The following is a 25,090-nucleotide window of genomic DNA, read 5'->3' on the forward strand; positions in this document are numbered from 1 at the left end:
TCACACAGTTTGTTACTGATTGGCCATAAACATTGTCCAGAACAGGTATTTATTAAACAATGAATCTGGCCTTAAATCTTTTTTACTCAAGTTACACGCAAAACACCAAATCAGAGAGCTTTTTATTTGGTCAGCTTGTTTTCACAATCTTTTTAAATTTTCTGCCTAAGTAATAAAAGGGCCTTTGAAAACTGAACAGAGGACTGAGGGCCTTGCTTGTGCTCAGAGGGTTCAACATATTAAGAACAAATTGAGGCTAAGGCTGTATTTCTTCATTTGGATACAGACCCCTTCATTTCGCATTAAACTGTTGGTATACAGCATCTTATTAGTGAACCCAAGTGCTAATCTACTTAATTTACCTGATGAAAAATAGAAGAAATTATGACATTCTGTTCCATAAAGACAAGGTTTCATTTCTATCTCCATGTTCTTTTATGACTATTTACAGTTAACCCCTTCCTGAAGGTATACTTGAGTTAACATAAAAATACAAATGGATTAGCATTGAAATAAATAAACATAAACTGCAAAGACAAGGAAGATAACAAACTTCATAGTGCGTTGTAATGTCAAAACAGCGAGGTGTTTTAAAGGATGTTGTTCTTTTCAGTAAACGCTGAGCGTGAATAATCCAAATATGATAAATAATTGACATGCTGCGAAGATTAAGAGCTTTGTTTTAGTTTGAGGGGAAACCCCTCTCTATGCCTTTGTGTAAGTGGATGTCAGAAGAGGCAAAAAGCTGTGGAGTGTGGGGCAAATGCCCGAACAGGATGTGAGAAATGAGAAGCTAATTTACACTGCATGACACCTTCATGGAAAGAATTTGCAAGCGTTGGTTCAGAAGAATAATTAACGGTGAAATATTATAAACTGCCCCATTAAAATGCTATGCCTGCCTGCCAGACATCTAAACTTAGCGACCAGTTGCTGACAATCTGACAGGCCGTGAGAGAAAAGTTACTGGTTAGCATGGCTTGGCAACCCCCCCCCACACACACACACACACACACACATATGCACACCCCCAACCTGCTGGACTGGGAGACCCTGGGTGAGTGAGGTCTTTGAATCAGGAGATTTGTGAGCTGGGGTTGTAGTGTATGTTAGCCATTAGCCAGGACTTGTGATCCTCATCCAGATTCGGGGATGTGAGAAAGAGCTACGCTCGGTTGCCTGGACTCCCAGGAATAAATGTACTTCTCTTGCGAATTAACTCATAGGTGATGGGTGTCTTGACCTGCGCCTCCCCTTTTGTCATTGTGCGTAAATGCATGCCGAGCGCTAAATTAGCTAGGCTGTGAATACATCTGCAAGAATTGGCCGAGGGAGCTGCTGTAAAAATCACAAGGGGCAGCGCTTGTATAACAGCGGTGATTTAGTGATCTGTGGATCTCACGCTTTGTGTCGATTTGGCCCGAACTCCTTTTTTTTCCTTCCTGTCAAGTAATAGATGGGTTTTGCACGAAAACAGAATTTGCTAAATGCATGATTGCCTTTGTCAGGCACCAGTGTTTGCCTTGGAGTGAGTGCGGCTGCAATCATTGCTGTCATAAATTAGTGGAGCCTCCCCAGCCCTCCTTTAAGCGGTGTCTTAAAACAGCCTAAAGTGATGCAGCCACGCCGAGAGCTCGGAGACGACCAGGCTTTATGAGTGCCGAGTCCAAAAACCTCTCTTACGTGCACAGCACAATCCACTCATGGTAAAGCTTAAGGGAAAACGTGGTCCGCTTAACACCCTCGAAAATTGAAACACGCTTCAAAATTAAACACAATGAGCAAAACCATAAACAAACAAGCCTTTAGAAATAGAACATTCTAAAGTTTATTTTTATTGCCCTTTAGAGGGTAGTTAGGAAGAGTTTTAAATAGTTTAAAGTTTTAAATAAACTCTGTCTCAGTATGTTATTGGCACATGATGCTGAGGGCACCTCCATCTTAGTGTGGTCATGTAGCATGTTACTGCATGTATAGTCTGCTGGTCAGCCTGAAGTTGTGCAGAATGCTCCAGCTCACCATGGGAGACCTTGGCATTTGTCATTGTTCAATAAACGAAAAGAATGGTAATTGATTCTCTTTTCTTTCAGGAGTCTATTTTTGCTCAAAAAATGAGCTCTGTTAAAATAGCACTGATTAAAAAAAGTTTTCTGCCAGAGATCTTTTTTTTTTGCGTTCTTTGTTTGTTTACTGAAATGCAATAAAATACCATTCAAGTACACAACAAATCTGAAGCGAGCACTTATTATTGTTCTTTGTCAAATTCCTATGCAGGACATTGAAGGAGTTGGATGTCAAAAAATAGACACAAAGCAAGCAGGTCTGTGCACATAGACTTTCAGGTGCGGAGACAAGGTCAGAGGAGAGGAGTAGAGGAGAGAAGAAGTAAAGAGAAGAGGGAGAGAACAGGAAAGGAGAGAGAGAGGAGAGGTGAGAAGAAGAGAGGAGAGTGGAGGAGAGGAGAGTGCGTCTGGAGCAGGGGGTAGCTGCCGCCACCACCGTAAGACTCGTCATCAAACACGCAGCAAACGTTCTCCAGTCCCGTACGAGTGTTGATTCTGTATCCAGGGAACGCCGAAACTCGCAACACACCAGTTCATAACAGCCATCAGTCAGTCCCCCCCCCTCCAGTTTGCGGTTAGGGTTGTACTGACAAGGGAGCTTGGAAACGACCTTTTGATTTCCAGCATATAGGCTTTTCCCGTTCACTCACACTCTCACTTACTCTCTGTTTCTGTTTCACCACTCTCCCACTTTCTATTTCTGTTTTTCCAAATTCTCTCTCTCTCTCTCTGTCTTTCTCTTTCTCTCCCTCTTTTTCTCTCCCTGTATCCACATCCCTCTTTCGCACCATCAGTCTCGGCCCATTTATTTCACTTTCTCAGTAGGTCTGGCTGTCTTCACTGTTCTCTTTATGTTAGTTTACTCGCTTATCTCCTTCTGTATCAGTCTTTCTCTCTGCATGTCTTTCATCATCATCCCTCTCTCTCTCTCTCTCTCCAGTGCCATGAGTGACTCTTTTTAGAAATCTGTTCATCTCTCTCTAAATGTCCATTTTTCATTTGCTAACAGGATGTCATTTAGCGCTGTCTGGTAGCCGCTGGCCTCAAACTAGGATAGTCTAGGACAAAGCACACAGTCTGCATTACACTCTGACGCACCAGCTCAGCATTTTTAGTGTGCTGCTACTGGTAAGTGTTTTCCCAAGTAATTTAGAGTAGTCTTCTCCCATGCACACATTTTCAGCCTACCTGTAGGCTACTCAACCCCTTGACTAAGTCTGTGATTTGTGAGCTATGAAGGCAGTTACGTGCTTCGGGCAGAGTCAACCTAAAACTCTTTGTACACGCATTCTGCTTTACTAACTCACTCTTCAGCGACACACATTACAATATTTGAGTGTCAAATTTCTATTTTTCCATTACAGTGTGATATATAAGGTGACATATAATATAACAGGAAGAGGTCTCCTGAAGAGCTGTGGGCATGATCAGAGAGTGTAGGGGAGAAAACGCATAGGCCACCAGTCTTCTCCACACACTCCTTCCTCTCTTGTGCTGGATTAAGTTCTTATCCCCAACCAAACACTTTAAAGGCGGTTTGTGTGAACACAGTGGTTGGACACTTAAAGTAAGTGACAGGCCCCAGCTTAGACTAAGTGGAAACCTAGAGAGCACAGGAGGAGAAAACCAGCCAGGGCCCGTTGCTTTCACCTCGGCTGGCACCGAAGTTTACATCAGTCATAGGAGCCTCAGTCTCCACAGTATGAGTATTAATTATAGGGATTGTAGTTATGGGTGTGGAGACAGCTGCTGTGTGTATAACTGTCAACGCACCCGTGGTACTGTTCTGCCTCAGAGGCATTTATAGATGCAACAGACAGATAGAGGGAAGGACAGAGAGAAGTAGGAAAAGAGAGGGGGATAGAGAGAAAATGAAAAGAGGGGAAGGGTAATTAGGTGCAAATGACAACATAAACACAGGAGAACCTTGGGCTAGAGTTTATTCTTTACAATGCCGGTGCATTGCTCAGGTCACACACATCGGTGAGTGGCACTAGTTAGTCTTCAACCTGTGCATAAGGATCCCAGACCCAAATGTTTGTGTGGCTCGGAACAGTCATGCTGGGGAGGGTGCTGAGGTTCTATGGCAGTCATCAATTCTGGCCAATCAGAGCTGTGTATACAGTCTGTGCTGTTAACACGTGTCCAGAGAATCTGATCATAATTTTTCTTTTGGTCTTCTCTTCTCTTCTCTTCTCTTCTCTTCTCTTCTCTTCCTACAGGAGGAGGCAGGGGGAAAAAAGACAAACAAGATGGCCCGAGGAACCGTGATAAAGGCACGGGCAGCAAGAACCGTGGCAATAAAGGAACAGGAGGAGGAGGAGGAGGAGGTGGGGGAGGAGGAGGGGGGGGGGGGAGCAGGAGGAGGAGGTGGAAAGAAAAAGAAACTTCGTGCCACCACTGTTCCCACACCCATCCTAACAGCGAGCACCGTCACCTAGTCCCCTCCCGGCTCTGAGGTGGGAGCATTGGATAGGAGGATGGACCCCCCCCCCCCCCACCCACACCTCCGCCCACCGCAAAAACCCAGATGCAAAACAAACACACAAACAAACAAACACAAGACAAAAATGACAACAGTGTCCAACTGAATGAGGAGAAGATCCTTGCTGCTATGCATTCTCAGAAAATGCTCATGAGAGAACTGGAGGACTGTTGAAATACAAAAAATGAACTCTTTTTGCTTTGTATTGAAGAAGGACAAGACATTTGAGAGGAGCAAAAACAACACATGAAAAAGATTGGCTTCGTTGGATAGATGGAAGTACTGTGAGTCACAAAGCTGATGGTGGCTGGTCTCACTGAGAACCTGCCCAGCAGGAGGTGGTTCCTTACAAAACACAGTGGGCGAGCATAAGAAAAAGAAAACAGTCAAGTGTTTTTTTTTTAATCGATCAAAGGACTACACTCTTATGCCCTATAACTGTGGAGATGAGAAATTCAAAAATACAAAACACTCTTAAATAAGAGTGTCTGAAAGCAGTTTGCTTTGTTATTATGGTAACTGTTCTAATAATGGCTTGTCCAAGGCAGATAACAAGTTTGTAGGTATTTGTTTTAAGTCGACGGAGCAGGAAATGGACAGTATTAATGCGCTTTATTGTTTAATTTCTACTTTATGTTGGAACAACAGAAAGGCACTGGAACTAATGTGTGGCTTGTTCAAAAACAAATACCAAAAGATGTTTGACTTTTTTTGGTAAGGAAAGGATCCAAAAAACAATGACATGAGAGATAGAGTAAACCAATATACTCTTTATTATCCAAATACTCTTCCCAAGACCTCACTCAACACTCATAAGTAACTTGGCTAGTTCCTTTATAAATGCTATTTTGATGAGAAGGAAAATAAATTGTAATGCACAATAATTGAGCAATAAGAATGAAGATGAAAGAGTAAAAATAAAATAGAGATTGTGTGTGTGTGTGGGGGGGAGAATGAGATTTAAAATGTAGAGGGATTGTGTTTGTTTACAAAATATGCATTATGGATAAGATAATTTGTATGTGTTGTGTGTGTGCGTGTGCGTGCGTGTGCGTGTGCTTGTGTGTGTGCATGAGAGTGAGATGAGAGAGGAGGACAGTGGTTTGCATGTCAATACATGACTGTATCCTTTTTCTGTGTGTTTACAGATGTTTATGTTTGTATCAACTCCTGCTAAGAGAAAACAAATGGTTGAAATATATCAGCACACTTATATATTAACAGCCTCATTATTCCTAATCATCTGGTTATATGTATACCATGTTCATACAGCTCTTCAATACTTACACATTTATGTTTTGCTACAGGGTCAGATAGCAAGAATTTATATTGCACAGTGCCTCCATGTTTGCAATGTATTCAGATTGCTGTATGGAATTAACCTTTTTTCACAGTGTTATGGTATGGTGAGACAATCTGAAGTTTGACTTAGGCTTTTGAGCCACTATCAGCACTCTCGTAATTTTCCCTCGGTCTGGTAGCCGTGCGCACACATTAAAAAGTACTTTATTTCAGTGGAAAACTGCAATGGCTACACTCAGAATATGGGTCGTCACACTGAGTACAGTGTGTTAGCTTCAGTTTTGGAAGAAAGCTATGATTATATTGACTGATAATATGCTGTAACAGTACAGTATATTATGATATTTTATTATGACTGAAGGGTTATCCTCCCTGAAAGTAGGTGCCCTTGGGCTGGATCTACACGACACCAGGCCACATTCTCTCTAAGGGTGACATATAGTTCAATACAAATGTTATTAGCAAGTCATTTGAACCATAACTGTTTTAAGTGCCCTGTCTTGACTTTTTTTTCATCCTGATGCCTTACTTGTGTGTGTCTACATTAAAAAAGAAAATCATTACATGGAGCATATCTTGTGTCTTATTCGCATGTTTTCACTAGTACAACTGCATATGAGTTTGAATATGTCACTTTGAGATCAGGGGCGAGCGTTGGGATGAGATATGATATGCTCAGTTGGCCCAGATCTGCCAAATGGTTTTTAATGTCAGTAAATTTGAGAGTTATGAGATTTTAGATTAGGGATGTTCATGTGATTCAGCCATTTTTTGAGCTCACATAAGAGAGGACTCTGTCTCTCTCTCTCTCTCTCTCTCTCTCTCTCTCACACACACACACACACACACACACACATGCACTCACATAAAAGAGATGAATGCAGAGTGTAGACATTCTCTCCCTCACACACACACACACACACAACCACCAAATGCACAGAGTATAAGTGAGTACAAGTAGTACTGTATGTTACACTGACCAAGCAATTGTAGTCTACTGTACATTTTCACTAATGAGTTCATCATAAATGAAGCGTTTCATAAAAGTCATTTCAGCATTTTGTTAGTGACCTTTCTTTGGCAACACCACTAGAGCCAGCTTCACAAACTGCATCCCATTAATAACCACACGCTTACCTGATAAGGGTCATAGCTACCTCCATGGTTTTGGACAACAGATGTCAGGGTAAAACAGCACTATCTGATTGACCTACATGTCTGTTGTAAATCTTATGGATGTAGCCTGCTTCACTTAAAGGGGAAATCCAGTGTAAAAAGGATTTTGGATATGCTTAGCATTAGCGTTTTTTGCTCCCCAACGAACGTTCGAGCTCCCCAACGAACGTTCGAATTTTACACCGGATTTTTACACCGGAAATGAATCCTCATGACATTTAGATTTTCCCTTTATCAAAATGTAATTGTGTACTAAATAGATCTTAAACACCAGAGTACCTTAAACTAATCTGAGTTTGTGTGTTGTGGAAATGACAATGTAAAATCTTGAGAAATTAAAGATCCTTTAAGTGTTTTTGTTCCACATCCCGGACCTACTGGTTTAAGGACATGTATATGTCCATTTGTGGGCCTTCCCCAGAGAGAGATTCACCTGACTCTCAGTCAAAGTGATGGTCAGTTCACCACCTCAACCTCCAACTCTCAAAACTGCACCCTGTTCTATATTCACCCATGATCCCTTTCAGCTCTTGAGTGATGACGTCCCTGCACTGTCACGCTCAGCACAGTGAGTTTGCTCGTGCCCGTCCCCCATGTAAACATGGACCAGATGTCCCTGGCTTACGCTGTTGCATCATCGGCCCAGCAGAAGTCGGGGGCATTCAAGGCCACCAGAGTCTCGGGCAAGCCCACAGAGCTAAAGCGGCACACATTAGTGCTCAGTGTGTTATTACCAATTCCGAGCCTCTGCCCTTCGCAGAGAGTCTAACCGAGAGCGACGCACAGGCTTCCAGCTCTCCTCAGCTGAACCCGAGGATTCCCCCCGAGACCGACCGTGCCGATCCTCCTTTCCCATGTTCCCCTTCTCTCAGTGGCAGGGCCTCTACAATAGGCTCCAATCTGAGAGAAAGGCGAAAACGGGGGCCAAAACAAACACTGCAAGCAAGGAAGCATCCACAATTTTTATTTATTTACTTATTTTTTTGCACATGTAGTGCAGTGGCGACAGGCCACATGGGCTAGTCTGTGGTCTATGATGCCCTGGAAATGTGCATTTGTGGATGTCAAAAGCCCAGTCACGGCAGCCCATTATCAGCAATTTGAAAATATACTTCAGCACACGTAACCACACACACTCACAAACACACGAACATACTGACCTAACCTCTGCTAACCACTATAAATGACTCATTTAAATATGCCCTTTAGTGAAAATAAAGTTTTTAACCTTGTTAACATGTCCGTATGATGTCAGCTATGTTTTACAAGGTGTATCATGATAGAAATAAGCAGTTGCTTTGTATCTACGATTGACCGATCACAGCCTCAGTATGTGAATTCAAACTGCAATTCTTCATGACCTCATAAGGGTCCTGAACCAATCCTTACAATTCTTCATAAAGACGCAAACAAGCTAGTTAATCAGCCAGGAGCAGGTGAGCTGTTTGTAGAGAGGCTGCCCGGGCCAGATAGACCCCAATTATTGAATTGAGAAAGATTGTTTTCATGAAAGAAGATTTTTCATGACAACCTTTGAATGCATACTTTGGAGGAAGAGAGATAAGATGATAGGGGTGTTATAAACTGTTGAAGTCCACCTTTAAGAGGCAGTCAGTAGCCCATAGTAATGGGCAAAGTGATTTCCTGACTTGATGTTTTCTTTTACACCTAATGTGAGTGCTAAGAGGATGAGCTGCACTAACGCATGAAGTCATATTTTCCCTGTGTTTTCTTATCTGCAAGAATTAGGAGGCCAGGCGAACCCAGGCCAGACAAAATAGCTCATTATTTCCATTTCGAAACACATTCACATGGGTACCATGAGTATGCACACAAAATTATGACTTCTCTCAAGCAAGCACTACAAATAACACCGCTTGTCAGCGTTTGATCTGGGTGCCGATGATGAGTAATTGTGGGGATATGGTTTTCCATGGCAGACAAGTTTGGCGGCCAGTTGTGAAACCATCGCACATGATGAACCCCCATCATTAGGCCATTCATCTCCAGGGCTACAGCCATTAGGCGGTTTTGTTAATGCTGAATTTATATCCCCCAGTCTGTACCACACACACACTGGCCAGCCACGCACTCTTTTGAAGTGCGGTGACCTATGTATCGCATGGCAAGCAGCGCAGTGCAGCCGCTCATTGCGTTTGTTACGAGGGCTAAGTGCATGCACGGCAAGCGGGCCGTGACATCCAGTATTGTGTGTGTGTGTGTGTGTGTGGGGGGGTCTGTATGTGGGAGTGCACACACACATACCTACAGGAACATACTCTGACACTCAGACACTCTCTCACAAACACTCACACACACACGCACACACATGCTCACACACACACACACACACACACACACACATCCATGTCTGGAACTGAGCACTGGGCCCGATCCAGGCCTCGCTGGGTCGGCTCGCAGGAGTAGCAGCAGAGGAGAACAACTGATTGTGGGAGAGAGAGAGAGAGAGAGAGAAAGAGAGAGAGAGAAAGAGAGAGGAGCGCAGAGCTGGAGGCTTCCAACAGGACAAGCCCCGTGCCATGTTTTGATCTCTTTGAACTGGGCCTGACTGTGAGCGGGGCACGCCGGGTGAGCTTGGCCAGTGTGGAGGTTATCTGTAGGGTGCGGGGGATGGGTGGGCGTCAGAACGCTGGCCATCCTCACCGGATTGTCAGCTTCTCTCTGAAGGGCCTCCAACAGTCGTGTTCTGGATGTGAGGAGCCGTAACGCAGAGAGCACTCTTCAGTTTGAAGTCAGTAGTTTCCCAGTAGGTCTGTTGTTAAAAGGTGATATGAGGCTTTCTCTGTAATGGGGAAAGGCATCACTCTGCTGATACTTAATACTGGGAGAGGGTTGCGTAAGTTGTCAGAGGTGATATGCTGACAGTAACACATTGATGGGTTTGACTGCTCTAATCTCTAAACTTACCTCTTTGAGATAGTTTAAACATTGTTCTTGTGCATCTATATACTAATAATGCTTCATCCGACAAGTTGTTAAAGATTTTTGTTCATAACACCAATTCCTCAACCAATCTTATTTTGGAATCTTTATGATGCAATATCATTTGTCATTGATTTAGTTACTATGTTAGTATGTATATTTATAAACATAAACCACAGAGAGACCAGAACTGAATTAACCCTTCATATCAAATGAGTTCATATGAAATGTAGCGCTGAGCCACTGTAGAAGCCAAGTCGTGAGTGAATGGATTTTATTCATGCAACTGAGGACACCTAGTGGTGGTTTCATCAAAGAAAAAGGTGGCTGCTCATTCAACAATGCACTTACTCTGCATAGCCCGGCAGGATCTTTGGTTATGGTAGCCCCTGATCAAATTTCATCTCTTAATCCAAGGCTCAACAAACACTGTTGGCCTACTAGAATCAGTCATGAGCATCTGTAGGCTACCTAAACTAAAAAAAATTAATTCTGATATTGAGATACTTTATTCTACTTGATCTAAAAACAAATCTGTAACTTATGAAATTTATGAAAGCTGAAAACGCCAGTTATGAATCTTATAGGAGTCACTTAGGCTACAAGCCCACATTAAGCCAGTGGTTCTTAAACTGGGGGACAGCAAAAATATTGGGTTGGTCACAAAAGGTTTTTAAACAAGCATGCTTAAGAACTGGAATGTTCAGTAACCATAAATGTAGGCTTACAACTCTCAGTGCTTCCGTAGAAGTGGATGCTTTGTTTATGCAAATATTTACCTGCGCCTCTTGGAATGATTAGCTCATACTGTAGCCTAGAAATAACACATTTGCTGCCTTGTTGCCGGTTAGAGAGAAAGGGGTCGCGAAACTTGGCCAATGTTTTTTTGGGAGGGTCGCCAGACAAAAAGTTTAAGAACCACTGCTTTAAGCCATATGCAATATAACATAGGCCTATAGGCTATTTACAGACAAAGTCAGAATCCATTAATCACTATGTCATTTCTATTATGAGTCTTATTCCACTATTTATTGCTTAATTAAGAAATGAGATGTGCATGTGTTAATGTAACAGACACCTCCTGATAGATAGATAGATAGATAGATAGATAGATAGATAGATAGATAGATAGATAGATAGATACTTTATTGATCCCTAGGGGAAATTCAAGGAAATATATTTACTATATATTTATACACTATATATACATAATGACATATTTACTGTAATAATAAAAAAAAAAAACTGTTTCAATGACTGATACAGCTTTGAAGGGTTATAACTTACAGATCAGATCAACACGTAAAACAGTGGTTCCATGTTATCCTTGTGGGGCTACATGCCCATCAAGTTTCGTGCAACCCGGTCTTTCAGTGTCCTGGGAATCATTGACACAGAATTATTGAAAATTAAGAAAAATAAAAAATGCTTACTAAACCTATATGACCGCCGCTTGATTTCTCAGCGGTCATAATAACACATTCCCGTTTTGGTGATTTGGAACATGGATGTTAATGGGATCTTTTCCAGACTGAGTAGTTGTGGAAGTGTACACATCCCCACCTGTTCCTTCCTTGCCTGAGGAAGACCCAGCCGGGTCGAAACGTTGCAACACAATAAATATATGTTTTAGCAGAGTGCGGGCATTTCATCTTTTCCAGACTGACCTGCAGAGCCCATTCAAATTTGCTAACAGGTTAGTCTGGATTCACCCAGGCTAGTATATTACAGTAATGCCTAATGCTACAAACTAGACTCAATTAAATTATGCTGTTTAGCTAGAAATAAGGATAAGAGTGTGAGAAATTTGCATTTAATAACCATATATAGCATGTAAACAAATTTTGACAATATATTTTAATGTCTACAGAAACAAATCCAGCCTCCTTATACAAGGATACAAGGATACAAGGAAGTTTATTGTCACATGCATATAGTTACTGGAAGTAAGAAATGCAGTGAAATTATGTCTGGTGTCAGCCTATTTGTGCATTTATGGGGGGGGGGGGGTAAAAAGTGCAGTAGAACAGGGGTTTAGTAGATTAAGTGGCAAGGGCTGCATAAGAAAGGTGGGGGAGGATTGGGATTGGGGGGGGGGCACCAACAAGGAGCACCCAAGAGCAACAGGGGCAAGGAAAAACTCCCTTACCAAGGAAGAAACCTTGGGCAGATCCACGGCTCAAGGGGCTAACCCAACTGCCAGGGTCTTGGTGTGTGTGTTGGGGGGATGACAGGGGAGATGGGATAGTGCGCTGTGTATGTGGGGAGAGGGCAGTGTGCAATATGTGTGTTGGAGAAGCTTCCTCAGGAAATAATGTGCTGTGTAGGGGGGGGGGCAGTGTACTGCAAGTATGATGAAGGGACTTACTATTACAAGCAGAGTACTGTATGTATGATGTATGTGAGTGATGACAGTGAAGATGTGTGTGTGGGCGGGAGGGGAGTGGAGCAGTGACTGTGTGTGTGTGTGTGTGTAGTGTGTGTGTGGGTAGGTGGGAGCAGTGTGCTGTAAGTATGTAGAGGATGTGTGTTGGAGAAGATCCTGAAGACAATGTGCTGTGTATGTAGGGAGGGGGGCAGTGTGCAGCAAGTATGTAGAGGAGGCTTACTGTAGCAAGCAGTGTGCTGTATGTATGTGAGGTGATGACAGTGATGATGTAAGTGTGTGTGTTTTGTGTGTGTGTGTGTTGGGGATGGGGATGGGGGTGGGGCAGAAAGGCTAGGCAATCAAGGACATGGGTAGATAGATGGAGGAGAAATCAAAAATAATAAATAAAAAGTTCTATGGAGATGTGCAAAAGTTGGAGAAAGTCAGATGTGTGTGTGTGTGTGTTTTGACGTGTGATGAAATAAGAAAATAAATAAAAGGTCTGTAGCATAGGGAGAGGGATATAAAAGTGCTAAAAGTCATGTAGGTGTGTGTGTGTGTGGGGTCATGAGTGCTGAGGAGTGAATGAGTGCAAATTCAGTGTGAATTCAGAGTTGGGAAATGTTTGAGAGTGCTGAGGAGTGAATGTGTGCAAAGTCAGTATAGTGTGAGTTCAGAGTTCGGATGGCCTGGGGATAAAAACTTCTCCTCTCAGTTCTGGCTTTGTGACTACATAGGCGTCTTCTTGATTTCAGCGGTAGGAATAATCCATTGTTAGGATGAGAAAAGTCCTTCAGAATCTTTTGGGCTCTTAGGAGTACTCTTCTGGAATAGATATCTTGTAGCGCAGGGAGTTGAGTTCTTATAGTACGTTCAGCTGAGCGCACCACTCTCTGCAGAGTACTACAATCTCTAACTGTGGAGTTCCCATACCAGGTGATGATGCTATCAGTTAGAACACTCTCAACCGCTGAAGTGTAGAAGGCCTTCATGATGGATGTAGAAACTTTGAATTTCCTTTAGCTGACGGCTGAAGTAGAGTCGTTGTCTGGACTTCTTCAGAACATATTGAGTGTTAACAGTCCATGTTAAGTCTTCAGTAATGTGGACACCAAGACTTGTGTAAAGTCGTGTATAAAAAACTTAAAAAACGTGATTTGGTTTTCAATCAACGTTTTATTTCATTCTCGGAAATGTATCCAGTGATCCCGAGGTTACAATCACAATAGACCTCTCCAGAATAAGTCCCGCCTCCGTAACTTCTGTATCCATCCAACTTCCTGGCGTCGATTGTCTATGGGAAATAACATGGCGTTTCGAAATATCATACCGGTAAAACATCTGTAGGTAGCGAAGTAGAAAAAGCTGGTGGGCAGATTGGCCTACACACTTCTGCCATCTAGTTTCCACTGGTGGGCAGATTGGCCTACACACTTCTGCCATCTATGGCAGAAGTGTGTAGGCCAATCTGCCCAGCAGCTTTTTCTACTTTGTCACCTACAGAGTTTGACAGGTACGATCTTTCAAAACGCCATGTTATTTCCCATAGACAATCGACGCCAGGAAGTTGGATGGATACGGAAGTTAGGAGGCGGGACTTATTCTGGAGAGGTCTATTAAATACTAGGACTATGCAATGAAGTAGTGGGCCTACGTAGTTGTAGTGAAATGTACAAATACATCAAAACAAACAACTTTATCAAACTTATGTTGTTACATTTTGTGTCATATTTGGAAATCAATTCAACGAATAATTGTATTAAGACGATGAGCTATGTCGGAACTTTTAGCCTTGTATCTACTGCGGAACTATTTACAACAGGCCACCGGAAGCGGAAGTTGGCTAAGCATCAGCATTAGCAACGTGAATTTAGCTTCTATCGGTGGTTGTGTGATATGAAGGTAATTCTCCAATTTAGGAAGTAAGTAAGTTTGTTATCCCAGGTGCTCGGAATGGAAAGCAGAAAACGACATAAGCGGCCTGAATCTCCCATACGTGACGCAAAGATAAAAATTAAAGAAGAAAAACTCAGTCCAGTTCGGGCTCAGAGATCACGCCGATCAAGTTCTGGATCTAACGGCTCAAGTCCCCCGAGGAGACGAGGCAGCAGGTGGGTAGCTAGCTTGCTATCGTTAGCTAACTTAATCAAAACACAGATACAAACGTTTGGTAGTTGGTGTTGTATGTTCATGTTAATCTTGTACAGATACACGAAGCCATCATAATGCCATAGCTGCTAGCCTACAATGATTCGTAAACTGGATTGATTTGTTTGCCTCATGCTCGCTAACTGGCGTAATTATGGACTGACGTTATCCAATAAGCTAGCTTCTAACGTTGAGTACTTTTCTGTATTTCATAACCTTCATATACCAGTAACTTAGCAGTGACGTTAGGTTGATTTGTCTGTAAAGCTTATTGCAATTTTTTAATCTGGGTTTAGTGAAGACGATAGCATTTGTACTACTGATCATCGCTTAACGTCACCAGAGAACATTAACTTGTTTTCTATTAGATCACCGCGCAGGAGAAGGGACCGTTCACCGGGAGTAAGGGATAAGACGAGAGGAGGTCGCGACAAGTCTCCACCAAGCAGAAGTCGTAGTCCGTCTCGGGATGCCGATATCAAAATTAAGCGGGTGACGTGTTATTCTACTATTAGTGTGCCACGGTGTTATCGGGCTTATAACAATACACTTACTATTCTCTACTTCCCATGAATCTAATGTGCTTATTGGACGTTGCAGTTAATTAGAATAATAAACAGCCCCAAACATATTGTGTCCATAATCACATGCTGTGAGAGTAATCTGTTGTTATGTGTTATTTGGCCATCAGGAACGTGAAGTTCGTGGCGATGAAGAGAGGAGGCGTCCTAGTCGATGGGAGGATGTGGATGACAGGCAGGTGAAGAGAGAGGCAGAGCGCCCACGTCAGAGAGAGAGGGAAAGGGAGAGAGAGAGGGACAGAGACGTGGAAAGAGATAGGAGGGGAGGTGGAGGGAGAGGAGGACGAGTTGAACATGCTCGTGAGCGGGATATTCACGCCTTCCAGCAGCAGTCAGCTGAGAGGCAGCGCCACGACGAGCAGCGCCTGGAGAGGAGAGCCGCTAGGCAGGCTGGGAACGAAGAAGACCAAGCCTTTGGTGGGCCTGACCAGGAAGAGGATGATGACGCCACAGCCGCCGACAAGGAGAAACCCAACTTTGAACTGTCAGGAGCCCTGGTGGAAGATACCAACACGTTCAGAGGGGTGGTGATTAAATACAACGAGCCGCCTGAGGCCCGCATCCCTAAGAGGAGATGGCGCCTGTACCCCTTTAAGAATGATGAGCCGCTCCCAGTTATGTACATCCACAGGCAGAGTGCCTACCTTATGGGGCGGCAGAGGAAGATTGCCGATATCCCCATTGACCACCCCTCCTGTTCCAAGCAGCATGCAGTTTTCCAATATAGGTGAGGACTACCATGAAATGTGCATGTTTCTCATAAAAATATAGCTGTGTTTCAGTCTATCAGTGTTAGAGGCTTTGTTTCTCTTTGCATGTCCAAACAGGATACAAATTAATCATATTCCTTCAGGACTTTTCACGTCTAATTTATGTTTGTGATATCTCTTCAAAAAGATTTCTGTGGCCATCGCTGCCCCATCTTTCTGTGGTAACTAGGTTGTAATGTAATGAGTAGCCTAGGCCATAACCTAATAAAAATACAGTTACAAGTAAAGTTATCTTAGTCATGTGGAAACCTATTTTAGACAAGACTGAATGATTTATGATGTGATCTGTTTCTGTTGTCTAAATGATACAAACTTCCCTGTAATGATACAAACTTCACTTAACAAACTGTGTTCTGGCACTGTTTAGGCTGGTGGAACACACCCGGGCCGACGGAACCTCTGGGCGTCGGGTAAAGCCCTACATCATCGACCTGGGCTCAGGCAATGGCACATACCTGAACAACCAACGCATTGAGGCCCAGCGCTACTACGAACTGAAGGAGAAGGACGTGCTCAAGTTCGGCTTCAGCAGCCGCGAGTATGTGCTGCTGCATGAGACCTCCGACACCAGCGAGGTGGACACCAAACAGGAAGAGGACGACGAGGATGAAGGCCTAGACGAGTAGGGGAGGGGGTCAAGCTCGACAAAGACTGCCCTTTGAGGCACAATGAAAAACCTCCTCTTTGGTTGAGATCACCGACTACAAAATAGCAGGTGACGAGGAAGACACGGTTATTCGAACTGTTTTCATGTTGTAATGGAAAAAAAAAGTGGAAATGTCTCCACAACATGTCTGTATACCGACAGGCCCCAGTGTCCATGGAACTAGTGTATAAGACATTCTTATCTCAGGTGGTTAGTCTGAGTGCAGTGGTGCAGTTTACACACTCCACTGCCTCTACAAGCTCATGCCAACTCCTACAAGTGCTTAACGCCAGCTTCATGCGCTCTATCACAAGACATTGCCATGTATTTAGGATTAGGCTTATTACTAGCCTATATGTTGTACCTCTGTTGTACATGTCCAGGCTATTTACTGTCAATGCACTGGATGTATTGAAAGTTTGTGCTGGACTTTTTTTATTTTAAATCCAGCAAAAAGCAGTGGGTCACACGGTATTATAGAAGAAAATGAAACCAAAACTGTTTTGTGGGCCTTTATTCAGCTCCTCTGTCCTGTTTGTAAGCAGAGTGTGGAGTACAGTCGCTGTACTTTGTTATCTTCATTGAGTTTAGGTGGTATCCGATTCCACTGGCAATGCTCCTCATCACTGGTATCATCGTACAAAGAAATTGATTATTTTCATGTATTATGAGAAACACTTTTTTTGGTAAGCTCCAGAGTATCTTGGCATATATATTTTTGGTTAGTTTTAGATGTTTTGTATTGTAAATAAACATGTAAAAAAATCGGTTTGGTTTCAGTGGACAATTCTCTTATATTTGAAATGACCAAACCAAATAGCTGTTTGGGTATTGTTGGTTTCCAAACAGACCTATGAGCATTATATGAAAAAGCGACATTATATGAAGAGGAGTAATCCACTACACATCAGCAAGAAAAAGGCTACAGGGTTTCTGTGATCGTTCACTTTTCCAGATTAAATTCTGAATACTTCCTTTGCAGTTTGAATCCTTTGTTTATTTAGGCAAACTGATATTTCAAATTGTGTAAGAAATGAAATTCTAATATTTAAAACCTAAAAGGCCTTCAACTATGAGCACCCTACCTTAAGATGCATAGCTGAAGCAGGTTAGGCAGAGACTCATCACAAATATCCGTAACACAGAAGATGTATCAGCAAATCAAGAGTTCGAGAATGCTCCAGTTACAATAATAAACCACAGCATGACCGCCTTATTCAATAAATAAACAGTTCTTGCAAAATCGGGATCCGTGCTTTGGGCCTCTGTCTGGTAGGCTCCAGTTGGTGCTGTCCATGGGTCATGTATGGAATGGTAATGGATTTATCGTAGGCTTCCATCACATTTCCTATGCTGTGCTTGAGAGACGTCAAGCAGTCCTCTGGCATCCTATCTATCCTAAGCTCTGGATAGTAGCCCAAGGAAGGCTATTTTCATAGCTTCTTTAAATAACAATTTTAGCTGGAAACGTTTGTCATGTTATGAGGTTATGTGCCATCGAAATGATCTTGGAAACGTTATGTTAAGGTCAAAAAACTGTTAAGGGTGCCTTTAAATGTCAATAGTTTTGCTTCATGTGTTCTCAAACCACATAAAATAAATTGTGATTGCTTATAGGCGAAAAGCAGCAGTGAGAATGAATAGCAAAAAAAAATGGCTTTGCCTGGTGACATACTGGCAAATAATCAGGGGTGGACAGTAACTAAGTACTTGATTACTGTACTTAAGTATGATTTTTTTATGATCTGTACTTTACTTAAGTATTAATATTTTTTGAAACTTGTGACTTTTACTCCACTATACATTTGAAAGACAAATAGGCCTACTGTTTTTTTGTTATTTTAAAGGTACTGAACCCAGCCCTCTGAAGTTTCAAAAATATGTAAACTCCAATAATCCTAACATACGAATGACATTAGAATACAGCCAAAGAGAAATCTAATTTTTGGATTTATTAATTAGTAAAGAGGTAAATGGAGATTTGCACTCATCTATCTTTAGAAAAAGCACAGATCGCAACACTGTCCTGAGAGCTGACAGCTTTCATTCACCACACCTGTTAAATAACATTCCCGTATGGACAATTCCTTCGTCTTAAAAGGATCTGTGACACACAAGATGACTTTCAATCTAAATCTGTGGAAATGACTACACGTTTTGAGGAAAGTGGATACAAGACAGAGGTTGTTCAACAGGCCCAAAGGAGGGCCAACCAATGTAATAGGAGTGACCTACTCTTAAAAAGACGGAAACCCAAGAGAAATCATCAAGTTTATTTTTCCACCAGATTCAGCAAGGCAGCTTTGAAAATTAAAAACATAATAAAGAGCAATTGGGCCATACTTCAAAGCTTCTCATTGAAAGAGATCCGTGATCCTCCCTCATTTTGTTTTAGACGAGCACCCACATTAAGAGATAAATTAGTGAAGAGTCACCTTACAGTTGAAAAGAAAAAACATTGGCTACGTAAACTGAAAGGGAATCACAGATGTGAGAACTGCAACCATTGCGGTAATGTAGTAAAAACCGCTACTTTTGTGGATGTGTTTTCCAGTACAAGCTTTACTGTTAATGCCTTTGCCATGATGGTAATTTTTGATACCATAGATTTAATAGAGACCCAGTCAGACCAATAGTATGAAAAATCAGGAACAGAGTTTATTTACAATGATGCGCATCAAGGGAGAGACAGCATGACTTCACCTAAAGATCCATCAGCTGCTCTAACTAGACAAGGAAATAGTTAGGGTTTAAGTATCCTTCCAGGCTGATGGGAGATGGCGTTGGTCATCCCATCTCACGTGGACTACACTGAATCAGACCCTGATTAGTGGCAGCCTGGCAATCCGGAGCAGATGGCTACTGACGCAGCCATGCAGAACAGTGAAACACTGCAAAGTCATAATATTCCTGCTTATCTCTAAACACAGTCACACACAGATATCATACAATCATTACATAGAATCATACTTTTAGTATCAAAGTGACCCACTAATGAGAAATGCAGAACATTAAACCACATATTGGAATATTGAACATAATGTTCTAATCCACTTTCTCTCAGCCAACACTGCCTTTGTAGTCTATAGACTCGAGTGTGAGTGTGGCTGCTTCTACGTCGGCAGAACGAAAAGAAGGCTGAAGGACAGAGTTGCAGGGACAAGAAATCCTGCTTACCCCATGGCGGTCCATTACCAGCAGGCAGGTCATCCCTCTGCTTCCTCCCTCAAAATGATGGTGATAGAGGTTGTCCCCAAACCCGTGAGAGGTGGAGACCATCTAAGGACCCTTCTCCAAAGAGAAACCTTTTGGATCAGTAAACTCAGGGCAACCTCTTTCCCTGGGCTTAATGAGGAATGCAACTTTTCCCCCTTTTTATGAAGTATGGACATGGGCATAGGCCCATGTGCTTTTAGCCATGATAAATTAAAGGCTTTTTATACTTTTTCAACCTCAGAGTGCCTCTGCAAAATCTTTTTTCTTTGGATTCTCACTTCACCCGTCATAGAAGAGCACCTGAGCAAGGAATTATCTGAAGTCTCCTGAGCGCCGTAAGCCCCTTTGTGTCTTCTTAGGCCTACTGTACTTTTGACTCCACTACATTTGAAATATGAGCATAAAGTATTCATTACTTTTAACCACAATGCGATTGATCATCTTGAAGTTATTTTTTTTCCAATAGTCCAATTTGAGTTTGGCTGAATTGGCTGTGGTAATGATGGGGACAATAGATTCTTCATCAGAACATCCTCCATGTAGCCTGGGAGAACTACACAAACCTGTTTGCAATAGGTTCTTCATTAGAACATCCTTCTGGGAGAACTACAAAAACCTGCAATCGAGACTTGAGAAGTGGTCTGGTGTTAACCAGGTTATCCTCCATGGTGAAATTGGAATGAAATCAGACAATCACCTGACATTCACCATATAGCTAGGTCTTTAGCGTACATCATTAAACGATTAATAATCTACTCAAAATTGAGTTATCTGGTTTTGTATTTGGCAGTTAAACTGTTTTTAGATTTGTGAACAGAGAATGAATAATGATTCAAATTATATTATTGCATCCATTTGAACAGTTGCAATGCAAATAGGTAACATGTTTTTTGTTGGATGTAGGCCTAAGTCCTATGTAAGAAAAACACAAGGTGTTCATAGGAAAAAAGGATGTTTCTTCGGTTAATGCAGCTTCAATCTTTATTCCAATAAAATCACAGAAGTTCATGTGACGTACTTCTGGGCAGGCTTGGACTGGTAATCTGTACAACCGGGCAAATGTGGGCATGTGGGTCGGTGACCTCCGGATTTTTTTTTTTTAAGTATATTTAGCCTATTTGCGGCCCGTCATGCCTAGGCCGCCTAGCGTATAAATGCAGTTGCATCCATTTGGCTTGGGGGGTGACAGGTCAATAATTTTGGCCTCTTCATGACAGGTTCATTGTGTGTTACGATCGCGCCCCCCTGCCCCACCCCTCAAGTGGATTTGTCCTATTGTCGTATTGATAAGATCACCTTGTGGGACATAAAGTAGCATGATGTTCTTTAGACAGGGTAAACTGTAAAATGTTACACATGAGTGACCAAACCCTATAATGACCAAATAAACATTGCATTACAATACATTAAAAAGGACAAATGCTTGTAGGCCTACTTCTGAATACTTAAGTATTTTTAAAAGCAAGTAGGCCTACTTCTGTAGGCTACTTCAATTTAAGTAAAAATCTGACTTGGAGTAGGCTAATATTTGACAAGGTGTAGGCTATCTCAAGTAGGCTAAAGGAATTGTACTTCGTCCACCTCTGCAAATAATAACGCCTGTTGGGGTCAGAATGAATCAATAGTCATGCACAAACTAGCCTATGTAATATAAGATTGATTTCTCTTTCTATGTGTGATGGTTCCACCGAAAAATCATTCAGAAGTCTTCAATTTGATTATGTGGATTAGCTATTGCAATTGTATCATTGCGGCGACAGAGGACGCAGCTTCCTAGTAACTGTCCGAAATGTTTTTGGGGCTTGACAGGAGTGGAGAGGGCGTGACCAATCTTGTCAAGGAAAGGAATGTAGAGGAAGACTCACCTGGGAGCTTGCAGGAATACCGTGTTGCGCTCTGAAAACTTGAAAAGAAGATGAAGGAATTCCGAAGTAGTTTTCTCAGATTCGTAGTTGCGCAAAATATAATTTGACGGAGATACAATGTACACATCCGAACGCAGGCGAATGAGCCTGCACGAGATCAAAAGAAAGGATCCTGTTAGAGTTTCGGCTGGAAGTCTATGGCAGGACCCGTTGGCAATTGAACTCAGTAACACCTCCTCGGGTAAAAATATAATTTCGCCTCGAAGTCGGACGAGGGCACTGGCTGTTGTCTACATTGTCGTTGAACATGCTTCAGTACCTCAAACAGAAGAAAATCTTTCTCTGAAATGCCTTACAGAGGCGTGCGCTGACACACATGCTGTGTTGAAAACTATTCCTTTTGATAGAATAGCACTGGGGACAACTGATGTTTTGGACAACTTTTACAACGCAGGCAAGTCGTAGAATGTTTTCTTTTAGGGAATCATTAGCCTATTCTACACCAAACAAACAGTATAGGCACACTTTGCATGCATGTTAAGAGTTAGGCCAATACGGTTTGTGAAAGAATTGTCTATTTCAGAAAAATCTAAGTGATTGGACCAAGTCCAGAGTCTTAATTAGTGGATGTGAACCATTTGAGGTGCATTTTCATTTTCATGTCCTTTCTGTTTCAGATGTTGCAGTGGTGGAGATGAGTGAATCATTTTGTCAGCCCTCCCTTTTCTACCACCTGGGCGTGAGGGAGAGTTTCAATATGACGAACAACATCATTCTGTATTGTAATAAGCAGGAGAATGACCTGCAACCCCTCAAGGTATAGGATACATAACCTAAGATGTTTGTGCTTGTCACTAACCATATAGACCTTACTGTAAAGGATATAAGTTGTTTTTTCATGACTATAAGGTTTTTCAGAACCCGTTTTTATGTAGCCTAAATAGCCAAAATGAATTTAACTTTATTTGTTATATTTACAGATGAACAGTCATGCATAAAATAGTCTTAAAACACATTATTACCTTACAATTGCCATCTGTGTTTCGACTGATTTGTCATTGTATATTTCTGGAGGATATAGAGTCATATCATGGTTTGTCACTGCCCCTTTTGGAATACTTCTGCATGGCATTCAGACCACGGGTTTTACTCCTCAGTGTATGGTTTGCATTGCACTGTTTAATGGCCTTTGCAATGCAGATGATAAAGATGAAATAGGCTTTAGCTGCAAATGGATGGGCCAACCACATTCAGTTCTAGGAACCCATGACATGTCATCCAACAATGCACTCACATGAAATGTGTGATTGACATGTGCATTGATTTGTGTGTGAAAATTTAATGATTTTCTGTTATTGGAACCCTACTTTCTATATTCCTGATAGACGCACTAGTAGGCTACATAACTTGTCACATGCAGGGAAATCAAATGTGTGAATAATTCTGTGCGGTGTAAACATCACGCATAGCCACCACATTACTGCAGTGTTTCCACATACAACATTAATTACGTTTGACAAGACTTTAGATTGTCAGCCTACTGTGTCAAATTTTCAACATCTCCTTCCCACTTATGACACCAATGTGTCAGAGACTGTCACGGGCAAGACAAAGACCACAAGTGCGTCACGTTTCTTTCAGTTTATTGAAGGGTTGGGGAAAACGGAGTGTGTGGGTGTGTGTGTGTCCCAGTGGCAGAGAGGTGTCAAACGTTGGTGGGGACGAAGGGTCTGGGCTTACACGCCAGGGGCCTGGAAGTCCTAGGCAGGCGAAACAAGGCAGCAGCACAGACAAAGGCAAGGCAGAACTCGCAATTGTAAAGGTGGCAGGCAGGTCGAGTTACCGCGGCAGGAGAGCAGAGGGAAGTCAAGCGGGTCCGGGTACACAAGCAGGAGTCAGAGTAGCGCGTAGACGTGCAGGTTACAGGTGCAGGCTTTGCAGACGTTCTGACAAAGGTGGACTGAAAAACAGGGCTTTAAATACAGGGGATGGTTAACAGGAAATGCAGTGCAGCTGGCAGGTCAACGAGAGAGCAAGGGTAGGGACAGGTGCGGCTAATCAGGCAGAGCAGAGACAGAGACTGGGAGTGCCAGATAATTGAGAGCAATGAAGGCTCGTTAACAGGCAGGGAGAGAGAGCTCACGACAGAACCACCCCCAAAGGGACGGCCCCAGATGTCCCCAAGAGACACCACCAAACCGGGCGGGTGGAGGGGGAGCTGGTGGAGGCCTAGAACTCCTCGAGCCGATCAGTCTCCATGCCCTGATCTTCAGAAGGCGCCCCAGAAGTGGCACCATCAAGGGCCAGATCAGGTTCCGGAACCAACTCAGGGTCAGGTGCCAGGTCAGGTGCCGGACGGGAGGCACGACCCCTTCGGATGGGGAATGGGCTGACGAACCGAGGCGCCAACTTCCGTGACTCCACCCGCAGTGGCAGGTCCTTGGTCGACAACCAAACCTTTTTTCCCGCATGGTAGGAGGGAGCAGGAGTTCTGCGGCGGTTGGCACCAGTGGTGTAGCTGGAGACGGACTTGAGGAGCGTGGCACAGGCTTGTGCCCAGGTGCGGTGGCACCGGCGAGAATAGGCAAGGGCAGATGGGCAGGTGACTTCACCTTCTTGGCTGTTGAACAGGGGTGGCTGGTAGCCGTACACGCACTGGAAGGGTGACATGCCGGTGGCAGAGCAGGTCAGAGAATTATGGGCATATTCCACCCATGTCAGTTGCTGAGCCCAGGCATGAGGGTTACGAGATGCCATGCATCGGAGTGCCTTCTCCAACTCCTGGTTTGTCCGTTCCGACTGGCCGTTGGATTGGGGATGGAATCCAGAAGTTAGACTAACCGTGGCCCCCAGCAAACGGCAGAACTCCTTCCAAAAGGTGGAGGTAAATTGCGGGCCTCGGTCCGAGACGACATCACAGGGCAGTCCATGTATACGAAAAACATGCTCTAAGACCACCTGGTCAGTCTCCTTGGCAGACGGCAGCTTCGGGAGGGGGACAAAGTGTGCCATTTTGCTGAAACTGTCCACTACTGTGAGAATGACCGTCATTCCATCAGACTGGGGCAGACCCGTGACAAAGTCCAGTGAGATGTGGGACCAGGGCCGCGTTGGCACAGGCAGGGGCTGGAGTAATCCAGCAGGGGGCTGGTTGGACAACTTCTGCTGGTTGCATGTGGGACAGGCGTGGACAAAGTCTCGTACATCCCTTCTCAGAGATGGCCACCAGAACCACTGGGCAAGCAGATGGCAGGTGCGAGTGGATCCAGGGTGGCAAGCGAGATGAGAGTCGTGTCCCCATTGTATGACCTGAGACCTCAGGTGTCCAGGGACGAATAGGCGGTCAGCAGGGCATGCACTGGGGCCGGGCTGGTCATGGAGAGCCTCCCGTACCTGTTCTTCAACGTCCCAGGTCAGGGCGCCTACGACACAAGGACTGGGAAGAATGGATGCAGGATCCTGGGAGGGGGCGTCATCTTTCTGGAACTGGCGGTAGAGGGCGTCTGGTTTGATGTTACGTGACCCAG

The 25,090-nt window shown here is 43.3% G+C and overlaps 3 protein-coding genes across 8 annotated transcripts in view; all 3 read left to right on the forward strand.

Moving 5' to 3' along the window:
• rspo1 (R-spondin 1) overlaps window positions 1-7,795 on the forward strand; it is a 29,474-nt gene extending 21,679 nt beyond the window's left edge. Inside the window, exons 6-7 of the mRNA XM_048261915.1 lie at window positions 4,286-4,391; window positions 7,591-7,795. Coding sequence (XP_048117872.1) covers window positions 4,286-4,391; window positions 7,591-7,795 — 311 coding nt within the window. The remainder of the gene's footprint in view (window positions 1-4,285; window positions 4,392-7,590) is intronic.
• Window positions 7,796-14,098: 6,303 nt separating this feature from the next.
• On the forward strand, window positions 14,099-17,251 carry snip1 (Smad nuclear interacting protein). The gene is made up of 4 exons (XM_048260898.1): window positions 14,099-14,448; window positions 14,854-14,977; window positions 15,177-15,793; window positions 16,204-17,251. The coding sequence occupies exons 1-4, from the start codon at window positions 14,291-14,293 to the stop codon at window positions 16,460-16,462; spliced, it is 1,158 nt and encodes a 385-aa protein (XP_048116855.1). The 5' UTR covers window positions 14,099-14,290; the 3' UTR covers window positions 16,463-17,251.
• Window positions 17,252-21,548: 4,297 nt separating this feature from the next.
• si:ch211-1i11.3 (mitogen-activated protein kinase kinase kinase 5) overlaps window positions 21,549-25,090 on the forward strand; it is a 31,404-nt gene continuing 27,862 nt past the window's right edge. For all 6 annotated transcript variants that reach the window (XM_048260841.1, XM_048260844.1, XM_048260842.1 and 3 more), the window contains exons 1-2: window positions 21,549-22,017; window positions 22,241-22,380. In XM_048260841.1, the coding sequence (XP_048116798.1) occupies window positions 21,681-22,017; window positions 22,241-22,380 (477 nt within the window). In that variant the 5' untranslated portion in view covers window positions 21,549-21,680. The remainder of the gene's footprint in view (window positions 22,018-22,240; window positions 22,381-25,090) is intronic.

This window comes from Alosa alosa, chromosome 13 (genome assembly GCF_017589495.1).
Source record: "Alosa alosa isolate M-15738 ecotype Scorff River chromosome 13, AALO_Geno_1.1, whole genome shotgun sequence".
Classification (NCBI taxonomy): domain Eukaryota; kingdom Metazoa; phylum Chordata; class Actinopteri; order Clupeiformes; family Clupeidae; genus Alosa; species Alosa alosa.

Coding starts and splice junctions, on each gene's coding strand:
- snip1 (XM_048260898.1), top strand. CDS start 14,291: ATGGAAAGCAGAAAACGACATAAGCGGCCTGAATCTCCCATACGTGAC. Junction 14,978..15,176: donor CCGATATCAAAATTAAGCGG/GTGACGTGTTAT, acceptor TTTGGCCATCAG/GAACGTGAAGTTCGTGGCGA. Junction 15,794..16,203: donor CATGCAGTTTTCCAATATAG/GTGAGGACTACC, acceptor GGCACTGTTTAG/GCTGGTGGAACACACCCGGG.